This window comes from Nerophis ophidion, linkage group LG13, assembly GCF_033978795.1.
Source record: "Nerophis ophidion isolate RoL-2023_Sa linkage group LG13, RoL_Noph_v1.0, whole genome shotgun sequence".
In the NCBI taxonomy this organism is placed as follows: Eukaryota; Metazoa; Chordata; class Actinopteri; order Syngnathiformes; family Syngnathidae; genus Nerophis; species Nerophis ophidion.
The window spans coordinates 6487756-6501827 of NC_084623.1; the positions used below are offsets into that span (position 1 = coordinate 6487756).

A 14072-nucleotide genomic window follows, 5' to 3' on the forward strand; every position below is an offset into this window, starting at 1 on the left:
AGAGACTTTTAAAACTGAAGAAAGATAAGGAAGACTTCTATAAACAAGTTATCTATGCTTTTGATCAGAAGAAGCCGCGCATGGACTTCATTTATAAGGTAAGACCATAATAAAGTTTTTTTTTATTAAATGTGCTTTTCATGAATGTATCCTTACATCACACTCAAATTTATAAGCGCAGGACTAAATTTACCGCATGCCTTTGGTAAGTGCCGGAGTGAGAAGAGGTTATAAAATAATTAGCGCATGCTTGCCTTTACCGCATGCCTTTGGTAGAGGTTTTAAATTAATTAGCGGCCCGGCGGCAATTCAAGGAAATACGGTATTACTAGTCAAAGAGGCCCATAACCGGTATTTGGTGCCGATATTCAGTCGCAGTAAAAGTTATTTTAACATGAATTGATTAGCGTGGACCCCGACTTAAACAAGTTGAAAAACTTATTGGGGTGTTACCATTTAGTGGTCATTTTTACAGAATACGTACTGTACTGTGCAATATACTAATAAAAGTTGAAATCAATCAAAAAACATAAATAGTATGTCAGTAAACAGCTGGACAAGGCTTTAAATTGTTTGTTTTCAAACGTTTATTTTTTTTTTTATACATAGAAAACTTGTAGCAACATAATGTTTTAAGTACCGTATTTTTCGGATTATAAATCGCTCCGGAATATACGTCGCACGGGCCGAAAATGCATAATAAAGAAGGAGTATAAGGAGTAGAAGTTGCATTTTTCGGGGAAATTCATTTGATAAAACCCAACACCAAGAATAGACATTTGAAAGGCAATTTAAAATAAATAAAGAATAGTGAACAACAGGCTGAATAAGTGTACGTTATATGAGGCATAAATAACCAACTAAGAATGTGCCTGCTATGTTAACCTAACATATTATGGTAAGAGTCATTCAAATAACTATAACATATAAAACATGCTATACCTTTACCAAACTATCTCTCACTCCTAATCCATAAATCCCATGAAATCTTATACGTCTAGTCTTTTACGTGAATGAGCTAAATGATATTATTTGATATTTTACGGTAATGTGTTAATAATTTCACACATAAGTCGCTCCTGAGTATAAGTCGCATGAAAAAAACTGCGACTTATAGTCCGAAAAATACGGTATGCCTTATATATGAAAAATGATCGAAAATAGACCCGCTCAGTGGCAGTGCGCACTATGGTCCGGTCCACACTATGGTCCGGAAAATACAGTATGTCAAATATCGGTCAATATCTATGGTAATGTTTGAGTTTGAGTTTATTTCGAACATGCAAGCATACAACATGATACATCACAATTTCCAGTTTCTCATTTCAACATGTTCGAAAAAGAGTAGGAAGAAGCAGAGCTTATTTAATCCTACCCCTTTTCTTTACATAACAGTTGCTTAAACTTTTGTTCACTTCCTGTTCTCAATGTATTCACAATGTATACTCCTTAAGTAATAAGTAATCACGATAAAAATAAATAAACAAATAAATAATTGGTGAAGCAAGTTTTATTCCATACGATGAGATAAGTAAGATTATTTTGAGAATGAATGGGTGAGTAAAATCAGAATGTTTATCATAGTTCTTCTTTTTTGTACTTTGTAAACACTTCCAGTTTGAAGAGTTTCTTAAAGTGGATCATATTAGTACATTGTTTGATTGCTTTGCTTAATCCATTCCATAATTTAATTCCACATACTGATATACTGAAGGTCTTAAGTGTTGTACGTGCATACAAATGTTTTAAATTACATTTTTCTCTAAGATTATATTTCTCTTCTTTTGTGGAGAAGAATTGTTGTATATTCTTGCGAAGCAGGTTATAGTTTGCTTTGTGTATAATGAACGGGTCGATGGTTTACAGTCCAAACTTTGCTTCCAGGGCGAAGGTCACATGTTGTGAGGGATGACTGTGATTTTAACTTTATAAATATCATGCTGACAGACCGCAAACGTCACGAGAATCAAAACAAAACAAACACTGCACGTTGTCGATACCTTTGAATTTGGCAACCAGTTCGGCGCTTCCTTCCACGACGTCAGCGGTGATGGGAAGAGTGGAGAAGGTGGACTGCATGAGGGACAGCATGTGGACATCCACTTCGCCTGGAAGATAGCAGACCGGTTGGTAAACTTTGACAGCCAATTTAGACCCGGGAAATGGCGAGAAAAGCACAAAAAGACTCCTAAGGAAAGTCCTGTCTAGTCTAGACGGAGGGAGAGACGAGAGGTGGTGGAGGGGAGCGCTTGGAAGAGTAGTCTCCGCGTTCGCTGTGAGATAAGTCCGTTTTTTTCCCACAAAAGTCTGTTCTCATCGCAAATAAAAACCTGCTGCCGTACGATGCCGGCTACCTCAGTCCCTTCAATAAGAGCAAGTACATACCAGGGGTGTCAAACTCAAATCCAGAGTGGGCCAAAATTTTAAACTGAATAAAGACGCGGGCCAAGGTTGAACAAATTAACCTTTTAAGAGGGATCCAAACAAGTTTTGCATTGAATATTGAACAAGCAAGGCTTATATAACTTTATAGTGACATGCAAAATGGAGTTTCAAATAATAATAACAATATTTAAAAAATATCAATGGCATATCAAATAAAATTTAAATAAAAATAGAATGCCTCTTTTCTAATTGCAGCCTTCTGAGGTAAATATCAAAATAAACTTTTTTCACAGGCCAATGATACATTTGAAAGTAAAATAACAATAATGAATCAAACATTCAAGCCTTGAAGTAGCAAGAAAAAGTGAATGAATAAAACGTTAATTATTGCTCAGTTTGTTACACTGATTTGCTTAAAAAACGCTTCTATAACCTAATAGTGCAAAATCAACTTTCAAAAAACAAACGAAAAAATATCACAGAATTAAAATTTAAATAAAAAATGTAATGCCTCTTTTCTATTTGCAGCCTTCTAATGTAAACATCAACATTAACTTTTTCCACTATCTAATAAATTTGAAAATAAAATAATGAGATGGTCGGGGTTTGGTTGTAGCGGGGGTCGATATTGTAGCGTCCCGGAAGAGTTAGTGCTGCAAGGGATTCTGGTTTTTTTTTCTGTTGTGTTCATGTCGTGTTTCGGTGCGGTTGTTCTCCCGAATTGTGTTTGTCATTCTTGTTTGGTGTGGCTTCACAGTGTGGCGCGTATTTGTAACAGTGTTAAAGTTGTTTATACGGCCACCCTCAGTGTGACCTGTATGGCTGTTGATCAAATATGCCTTGCATTCACTTGTGTGTGAGTGTGTACAAGCCGCATATATTATGTGCATATATTATTGTTGTCCGGGGAGCAATTCGGGAGAATGGTTGCACCGGGAGATTTTCGGGAAGGGCACTGAACTTCGGGAGTTTCCCGGAAAATCAGGAGGGTTGGCAAGTATGAGTATAAGCGGTGAATGCGGTGTTACAGCGGTACTGCCGCTGTATAATCCTGGCGGGCCAGCTCTAATGTTAATTTGATATTGCCTCAAGGGCCAAATGAAATTACACGGCAGACCAAATTTGTCCCGCAGGCCAGAGTTTGACACCCATGGACTGAAGAGACATGCTTCAAACACGGAGTAGTATTTGGCGCCATCTGTAGGTCCGTAAACAGAAAAGTTTTCAAATGGAGGGGTGCGTAAATCGGGATGCCACTGAAACGTGCCTTTCCATTTCACGTTTGAACGGCGTTACATAAGGGAGTGTGGTGCAATGATGAATCCAATAACATTATATTACAACATTATTTCAGGGACACCAGTTGCTGGTTTCAGTCACCACATACCTCCACCACTTCCCACGCCCAGAACAGCCAGGCTACTTTTGTCTGCTCCCATTCTGCAAAGCACACACAAGATAATCATCAAATCAAATCATGATCATATACACTCATGTGGTTGTTGATATTTTATTATGTTGATTGTTTGTATTTCTTGTTCAGCACTTAGCAATACTGCTACATGATGCTCAGTGTTTCACTAAAGCTGCATTTGTTTAGCATGCAGCTTTGAAAATGTGTACATCATCCTCCTTATGTTCAGGCTCAAAAATACAAGTTTCTGGATCATCATTTGTCCCAAAGTAGTATTTGTTGTTTCTCCTCAAGTCTGCCATGATTTATAGCAGGGGTGTCGAACTCAAATACAGAGTGGGCCAAAATTTTAAACGGAACAAAGCCGCGGGCCAAGGTTGAACAAATTAGCCTTTTAATAGGGACCCAAACAAGTTTTGCAATAAATATTGAGCAAGCAAGGCTTATATAACTTTAGTGACAGGCAAAATCCAGTTTCAAATAATAATAATAATAATTAAAAGAATATCAATGGTATATCAAATAAAATTTAAATAAAAATTGTATGTCTTTTTTTCTATTTGCAATCTTCTGAGGTAAATATCAATTTTTTTTTCCACAGGCTAATAATACATTTGAAAATAAAATAAAAATAATGAATGAACCAAACATTCAAGCCTTGAAGTAGCAAGAGAAAATGCATGAATACAACGGTAATTATTGGTCAGTTTGCTGGAAGTTTCCCGGAATAGCTAGTGCTGCAAGGGTTTCTGGGTATTTGTTTTGTTGTGTTACGGTGCGGATGTTCACCCGAAATGTGTTTGTCATTCTTGTTTGGTGTGGGTTCACAGTGTGGCGCATATTTGTAACAGTACTAAAGTTGTTTATACGGCCACCCTCAGTGTGACCTGTATGGCTGTTGACCAAGTATGCCTTGCATTCACTTGTGGGTGTGTGGAAAAGCCACAAATATGTGACACGCTGTTAGTACGGAGGAAAAACGGACGTGACGACAGGTTGTAGAAAACGATAAAGGCAGTGCCTTGAATGTACGCCCCCAATATAGTTGTCCAGGTGGAAATGGGTAGAAATTCGGGAGAATGGTTGCCCCGGGAGATTTTCAGAAGGGGCACTGAACTTCGGGAGTCTACCGGGAAAATTAGGAGGGTTGGCAAGTATGAGTATTAGCGGTGAATGCGGTGTTACAGCGGCGGGCCAGCTCGAATGCTAAAGTGATATTGCCTCAAGGGCCAAATTAAATTACACGGCGGGCCAGATTTGGCCCGCGGGCCAGAGTTTGACACCTATGATTTATAGTGTTGTTGTTGAAGGGAAAAGCAAACGTGATGTGTCTGTGAAAGGAATTCACTGCTGTATGCATAAAATGAGCAAAATACGTAAATAACATGTATTATTACGGATGTGCCTGTTACATTACATATATACTTGTGTATACTTATGTACGTTACATTACATATATACTTGTGTATACTTACGTACGTTACATTACATATATACTTGTGTATACTTATGTACGTTACATTACATATATACTTGTGTATACTTATGTACGTTACATTACATATACACTTGTGTATACTTACGTACGTTACATTACATATATACTTGTGTATACTTACGTACGTTACATTACACATATACTTGTGTATACTTATGTACGTTACATTACATATATACTTGTGTATACTTACGTACGTTACATTACATATATACTTGTGTATACTTACGTACGTTACATTACATATATACTTGTGTATACTTACGTACGTTACATTACATATATACTTGTGTATACTTACGTACGTTACATTACATATATACTTGTGTATACTTATGTACGTTACATTACATATATACTTGTGTATACTTATGTACGTTACATTACATATATACTTGTGTATACTTACGTACGTTACATTACATATATACTTGTGTATACTTATGTACGTTACATTACATATATACTTGTGTATACTTATGTACGTTACATTACATATATACTTGTGTATACTTACGTACGTTACATTACACATATACTTGTGTATACTTATGTACGTTACATTACATATATACTTGTGTATACTTACGTACGTTACATTACATATATACTTGTGTATACTTACGTACGTTACATTACATATATACTTGTGTATACTTATGTACGTTACATTACATATATACTTGTGTATACTTATGTACGTTACATTACATATATACTTGTGTATACTTACGTACGTTACATTACATATATACTTGTGTATACTTACGTACGTTACAATACATACATACTTGTGTATACTTATGTACGTTACATTACATATATACTTGTGTATACTTATGTACGTTACATTACATATATACTTGTGTATACTTACGTACGTTACATTACACATATACTTGTGTATACTTATGTACGTTACATTACATATATACTTGTGTATACTTACGTACGTTACATTACATATATACTTGTGTATACTTACGTACGTTACATTACATATATACTTGTGTATACTTATGTACGTTGCATTACATATATACTTGTGTATACTTACGTACGTTACATTACATATATACTTGTGTATACTTACGTACGTTACATTACATATATACTTGTGTATACTTACGTACGTTACATTACATATATACTTGTGTATACTTACGTACGTTACATTACATATATACTTGTGTATACTTACGTACGTCACGCTTTATAGGCGGAATAGAGCAACTCTTATTCCTGTAGCTCCATTGTTAGCCGACTTCTGCTAGTATTTATTTACGAGTTAGAACGCAAAAAAAATAAAAAATATGAGTTCCTGTCTTACATAAGGATAAGGAAAAGTGCGGTTCCCCTTTAAGAAATTACTTATTTTATTTTTAAAGGGGAACATTATCACAATTTCAAAAGGGTTAAAAACAAAAAAAATCAGTTCCCAGTGGCTTGTTGCATTTTTCGAAGTTTTTTTCAAAATTTTAACGGTCTCGGAATATCCCTTAATAAAGCTTTAAAGTGCCTTATTTTCGACTCTCTGCGAAGACACTGGCCATTTCCCTGTGACGTCACACAGTGCTGCCAATGTAAACAAACAATGGGAATACCACAGCAAGATATAGTGACATTAGCTCGGATTCAAACTCGGATTTCAGCGATTCAACAGATTACGCATGTATTGAAACAGATGGTTGGAGTATGAAAATATTGAAGAAGAAACTGAAGCTATTGAGCGAATAGCTATTGACGCTATTCATAGCCATAGCATGGCCGAATAGCTGCGTTAGCATCGCCGGTAAAATGTGCGGACCAAACGATCAGGACTTTCGCATCTTTTGACACTGGAGCAATTTAAATCCGTCGATTGGTAAGTGTTTGTTTCGCATTAAATGTAGGTGGAAGGAAACGTAATATAGTTGCAAATGCATCTACAGGTTATCCATACATCTCTGTACCATGTCTGCTTTAGCACCGCCGGTAAATAGCATGTTAGCATCGATTAGCGTAGCATGTTAACATCGATTAGCTGGCAGTCAACATCAACAAAACTCACCTTTGCGATTTCGTTGACTATCGTTGCAAATGCATCTGCAGGTTATCCATACATCTCTGTGCCATGTCTGCCTTAGCATCGCCGGTCAAATGTGGAGACACTCTGGCACATTCAATGGGGGTCTGGCGGCAGACACTTTGGCATCTTCGGGCCAGTGGTGCAACTTGAATCCCTCCCTGTTAGTGTTGTTACACCCTCCGACAACACACCATCGAGGCATGATGTCTCCAAGGTTCCAAAAAATAGTCAAAAAAACGGAAAATAACAGAGCTGAGACCCGGTGTTTGTAATGTGTTGAAAATGAAAATGGCGGGTGTGTTACCTCGGCGACGTCACATTCTGACGTCATCGCTTCCAGCGCGATAAACAGAAAGGTGTTTAATTCGCCAAAATTCACCCATTTAGAGTTGGGAAATCGGTTAAAAAAATAGATGGTTTTTTTTCTGCGCCATCAAGGTATATATTGACACTTACATAGGTCTGCTGATAATGTTCCCCTTTAAGTATTTTAGTCTGTAGTGAATCCATAGAATATAAGACTTTTACTTTTTTTAAATAAAATATTTAAATATGAACTAACCTTTCAATAGAAAAGGTCAATTATTGAGATGCACCTGTATTGTCCATGTTTATTTTAAGGAAATAAGTGTTTAGGTGCCAGTCCCTTTAAGAAGGCCGGAAAACGACAAGAGGAAGCGGCGCATACCTTTGGAGTTGGCAGAGTTGTTAGAAGCGACATCGAGGAAGAAGATTTCATAGGGATTTATGGATTAAGAGTGACAGATTGTTTGGTAAAGGTATAGCATGTTCTATATGTTATAGTTATTTGAATGACTCTTACCATAATATGTTAGGTTAACATAGCAGTTGGTTATTTATGCCTCATATAACGTACACTTATTCAGCCTGTTGTTCACTATTCTTTATTTATTTTAAATTGCCTTTCAAATGTCTATTAGTGTTGGATTTTATCAAATAAATTTCCCCCAAAAATTCGACTTATACTCCAGTGCGACGTATATATGTTTTTTTCCTTCTTTATTATGCATTTTCGGCCGGTGCGACGTATACTCCGGAGAGACTTATAATCCAAAAAATGCAGTAATAAATTTTTCTGAATCCAAAGTTCATTGTGTTCTTCATGGTGTTTTTGAAACGCCCCAAATGTTTTCCTCCCTCAGAATTTTCAAAGAACTGCAGTGTTTTGTCAAGAGGATTATTAAATATAGATACATTTTCAGAATGCACTTTTTCTATTTTGGTAAAACAAAGTAAACAATCTGAAGTTGTCTTCATTTTGAAGTTATTACGCCATGATTATACCCGTCCGGGCCCACGTTGGAATAGATTTACCTCCATGCGGTTAGACCAGGGGTCACCAACGCAGTGCCCGCGGGCACCAGGTAGCCCGTAAGGACCAGATGAGTTGCCCGCTGGCCTGTTTTAAAAAGCAGCTGTAGAGACGCGGAGTCGATGGTCAGACAGAGAGGCAGGGCATGATGGCGGCGAGGAGGTGGGGATGGCGAGCGAGCGGCGAGGAGGGGCGTGTCGGGAACGACGCCACAAACAAGATCAGGTGTGTGGATCACGCACCTGAACGCGATTAACGTATCTCTCCTTGCTGTATAAAAGGGGAAAAGGAGGAGAGAACGGGGCTGGTGATGATGCGGAGCAAAAAAAATACATAAGAAGAGGCGGATTGAAGTACGTGCTATTGAAAAGCAGATGGTGGAGCGAGCAGCAGAGGGAGCGGAAGAGCGACCCGGCCGCAGACAAGCTTGTGCGGGAAATAAAGCAAGTCAAACCGGCTCGAAGTCATGTCCTTCCTTGATGGTCCATGGAACCCGCAAGACGACGGCGTGAGTCCGTCACAGCAGCACTTACCAGTGAACTGCCTCTATTTTTAAAATTGTATTTATTTACTAGCAAACTGGTCTCGCTTTGCTTGACATTTTTAATTCTAAGAGAGACAAAACTCAAATAGAATTTGAAAATCCAAGAAAATATTTTAAAAACTTGGTCTTCACTTGTTTAAATAAATTCATTTGTTTTTTTTACTTTGCTTCATATAACTTTCCAAAAGACAATTTTAGAGAAAAAATACAACCTTAAAAACGATTTTAGGATTTTTAAACACATTTACCTTTTTACCTTTTAAATTGCTTCCTCCTCATTCCTGACAATTTAAATCAATGTTCAAGTATTTTTTTTTTTTTTTTTTTGTAAATAATAACAAATACATTTTAGTTTAATTCTTCATTTTAGCTTCTGTTTTTTCGACGAAGAATATTTGTGAAATATTTCTTCAAACTTATTATGATTAAAATTCAAAAAAATTATTCCGGCAAATCTAGAAAATCTGTAGAATCATTTAAAGTCTTTTGAATTTCTTTTAAAATTTTTGTTCTGGAAAATCTAGAAGAAATAATGATTTGTCTTTGTTATAAATATAGCTTGGTCCAATTTGTTGTATATTCTAAAAAAACTGCAGATTGCATTTTAAACCTATTTAAAACATCCATCCATCCATCCATCCATTTTCTACCGCTTATTCCCTTTCGGGGTCGCGGGGGGCGCTGGCGCCTATCTCAGCTACAATCGGGCGGAAGGCGGGGTACACCCTGGACAAGTCGCTGTCTATCTGTGTTGGCCCTATTTAAAACATGTCATCAAAAATATATATTTATTGTGAGAAATCATTAAGATGATCAGTGTTTCCACAAAGATAAATATAATTAATTATTAATAATAACAGAGTTAAATTGAGCAAATTGGCTATTTCTGGCAATTTATTTAAGTGTGTATCAAACTGGTAGCCCTTCGCATTAATCAGTACCCAAGAAGTAGCTCTTGGTTTCAAAAAGGTTGGTGACCCCTGGGTTAGACAAACCTCTGCTTTGTAAATAAACAAATCCACTTCCAGCAGTATTTAGTCTTTAAAAGCTGTCATCCGTTCCAATACAGCAGGACCTTAACAACAGCTTGACTATACGTCACTGGCGGTATCGCTCGCTTGGTAGAGTGGCCCTGCCTGCAACTTGAGGGTTCCAGGTTCCATCCTAGTCACTGCTCACACCTGCTCCACACTGGTTTAAATGTAACTCAGATATTGGGTTGCACTATGTAAAAACGCTATATAAATATACTTCACATTAAGCCACGTTATTATTCTTAAAGGCCTACTGAAAGCCACTACTACCGACCACGCAGTCTGATAGTTTATACATCAATGATGAAATATTAACATTGCAACACATGCCAATACGGCCTTTTTAGTTTACTAAATTGCAATTTTAAATTTTGCGCGGAAGTATCCTGTTGAAAACGTCGCGGCATGATGACGTCAGGGATTGTAGCGGACATGTTGTTCCAGCCCGATCCCAGCTATAAGTCGTCTGCTTTAATCGCATAATTACACAATATTATGGACATCTCTGTTGCTGAATCTTTTGCAATTTGTTCAATTAATAATGGAGACGTCAAAGAAGAAAGCTGTTGGTGGAAAGCGGTGTATTGCGGCCGCCTTTAGCAACACTAACACTGTCTGTGTTTCTTTGTTTACATTCCTTAAAGATGACGGTGAAGCTTTAATACGGAACAGAGCGGTCGAGCGAACGTGGTTCCATCCTAGTCACTGCTCACACCTGCTCCACACTGGTTTAAATGTAACTTAGATATTGGGTTTCACTATGTAAAAGCGCTATATAAATATACTTCACATTAAGCCACGTTATTATTCTTAAAGGCCTACTGAAAGCCACTACTAGCGACCACGCAGTCTGATAGTTTATATATCAATGATGAAATATTAACATTGCAACACATGCCAATACGGCCTTTTTAGTTTACTAAATTGCAATTTTAAATTTTGCACGGAAGTATCCTGTTGAAAACGTCGCGGCATGATGACGTCAGGGATTGTAGCGGACATGTTGTTCCAGCCTGATCCTAGCTATAAGTCGTCTGCTTTAATCGCATAATTACACAGTATTCTGGACATCTGTGTTGCTGAATCTTTTGCAATTTGTTCAATTAATAATGGAGACGTCAAAGAAGAAAGCTGTTGGTGGAAAGCGGTGTATTGCGGCCGCCTTTAGCAACACAAACACTGTCTGTGTTTCTTTGTTTACATTCCCTAAAGATGGCGGTGAAGCTTTAATACGGAACAGAGCGGTCGAGCGGACGTGGTTCCATACCACATGTCAAACGGCAGGTTTCGGTGAGAAAATTGTGGTAATAAGTCGGCTCTTACCGTGGACATGAGTGGATAGCTTGCGTCGTTCCCCGTACACGTGTCAAAGAGGCAGCTACGGACTCTCTTGCCTCCTTCGTCCATCTGCCCCCGAATGTGGGATGCTTCCACCGTGGAGGAGGGGGAAAAAAGCTCAGCCTGGCCCCAACGGCTGCCTTTGCTTCGCCTCGGCGAGAAACGTGGCTTCCCGCAGAGACACTGGCGGTCACCACACCCCTCCGACTTTCAGGTACCATATAATCTCACTGAAACACTAGTAACACAATAAGCAGATAAGGGATTTTCCAGAATTATCCTAGTAAATATGTCTAATAACATCTGAATCGCTCCGACTTCGCCTGTAAATCTGATCTTATGTTTGATCATGTTTTGTTTTGTTTTCTGGAATCTTGTTCTGTTTTTTCCCCTTCCTGGTTTGTTTTTGTTACCATGACAACTCATTGATTTTCACCGTGCCCTTCTAGTCACGCCCCTGCCCTCAGTCCCGCACCTGTTCCCAATCATCACAGTCACTACTTAAGTTACGCACCTTGCTATTTTTGCCTCCTGTTTTTGTTGTCACAGTAAGTGTTTTGTTTTAGTTGTTTATACTCATGCCATCGTGCTGTTTCTGTTCATAGTTCATTCATGCCAATCGAGCAGGTGTTTTCGTTTCATGTTTATATTTTGTAGCAAAGTTTTATACCTCCTTGTGAGCGCCCTTAGTTTGCTTATTTTTCTGTTTAGTGTATAAATAAAGAATCATGTACCCGAATTCCCGCCTGGCTCGTCCAATATTCCCTCTGCGTCTAAGGAGCACAAACAATCCAAGTCCAAGTATGACACACTCTAACTTTCCTCATCCACAAATCTTTCATCCTCGCTCAAATTAACGGGGAAATCGTCGCTTTCTCGGTCCGAATCGCTCTCGCTGCTGGTGGCCATGATTGTAAACAATGTTCAGATGTGAGGAGCTCCACGACCCGTGACGTCACGCGCACATCGTCTGCTACTTCCGGTACGGGCGAGGCTTTTTTATTAGCGGCCAAAAGTTGCGAACTTTATCGTCGATGTTTTCTACTAAATCCTTTCAGCAAAAATATGGCAATATCGCGAAATGATCAAGTATGACACATAGAATGGACCTGCTATCCCCGTTTGAATAAGAAAATCTCATTTCAGTAGGCCTTTAAATGTAACTTAGACTTTAGACCAGTTGATCTGCCGCTTCTTTTCTTTCTCCTATGTCCCCCCCTCCCTTGTGGAGGGGGTCCGGTCCGATGACCATGGATGAAGTACTGGCTGTCCAGAGTCGAGACCCAGGATGGACCGCTCGCCTGTATCGGTTGGGGACATCTCTACGCTGCTGATCCGCTTGAGATGGTTTCCTGTGGACGGGACTCTCGCTGCTGTCTTGGATCCGCTTGAACTGAACTCTCGCGGCTGTGTTGGAGCCACTATGGATTGAACTTTCACAGTATCATGTTAGACCCGCTCGACATCCATTGCTTTCGGTCCCCTAAAGGGGGGGGGGTTGCCCACATCTGAGGTCCTCTCCAAGGTTTCTCAGAGTCAGCATTGTCACTGGCGTCCCACTGGATGTGAATTCTCCCTGCCCACTGGGTGTGAGTTTTCCTTGCCCTTTTGTGGGTTCTTCCGAAGATGTTGTAGTCGTAATGATTTGTGCAGTCCTTTGAGACATTTGTGATTTGGGGCTATATAAATAAACATTGATTGATTGATTGATAACTTAGATATTGGGTTTCGCTATATAAATATACTCACATTAAGCCACGTTATTCTTCTTAATACCAGTGTCATTATTATTACTACCTTATGAGTTGGTCTGGCAAGTTCTTGGTGAGAAACTGGACAACAGCTTGATGCTCGCCAGAGTGTTGGAGGTAGAATTGGAAACTTTCTACTTCACTTCCCTCATAACTGCTCTGCTTGGCCTCCGCCGCCATGATGCTGTCAGACATGAACACACGCGTGTAAACACAACAGGAAGTCAACAAAACGATATACATTTACCTGGAATATCACGTCCACCTGTTGTCTTGTCGAAGGTCAAACTGAAGAATGGATTTTTTTCCTTCTCACGCAGATTTTTTCAAAACGGCAGGGAGCGGACTTCAAAATAAAAGCCGCCGTGTGTCCGTCGAGCTCGAGCAATCACATTCTATGACGGTAAGTGAAAACATTAGCGTGTATGGCAACATCGGACATGGCATGAGCCGATAGAAATACGTTTTTTTTACGAAAGAACAGGGATGTTAGTCGATAAAATGCAAAGGCCATAGCAACGACTTTAATTTTGAAATGCCACATCCCAAATAAGGTTAAGTTAATACTGAGATAAATTCGAGCAAATTGATTGTAATTTTTGCAGGAAGGCCAGCAATCATTATATAGCAAAGAGCACATGAATAATAATAAAAAGTAATATAATAGTAATTTTACGGAAGTTATTATTTTTTGAGTTCCCATAAAG

General features: G+C 38.6%; 1 protein-coding gene across 2 annotated transcripts in view; it reads right to left on the reverse strand.

Moving 5' to 3' along the window:
• The window catches only part of LOC133564174 (histamine N-methyltransferase-like), a 20167-nt gene extending 6396 nt beyond the window's left edge, over positions 1-13771 (reverse strand). The window contains exons 1-4 of one of the 2 annotated variants that reach the window (XM_061918319.1): positions 13631-13771; positions 13412-13549; positions 3773-3825; positions 2001-2108 (exon numbers count right to left, since the gene is read on the reverse strand). In XM_061918319.1, the coding sequence (XP_061774303.1) occupies positions 2001-2108; positions 3773-3825; positions 13412-13545 (295 nt within the window). In that variant the 5' untranslated portion in view covers positions 13546-13549; positions 13631-13771. Of the gene's footprint in view, positions 1-2000; positions 2109-3772; positions 3826-13411; positions 13550-13612 lie in introns of both variants that reach the window. The other variant, XM_061918318.1, reaches the window with a different exon arrangement.
• Positions 13772-14072: the final 301 nt, after the last annotated feature.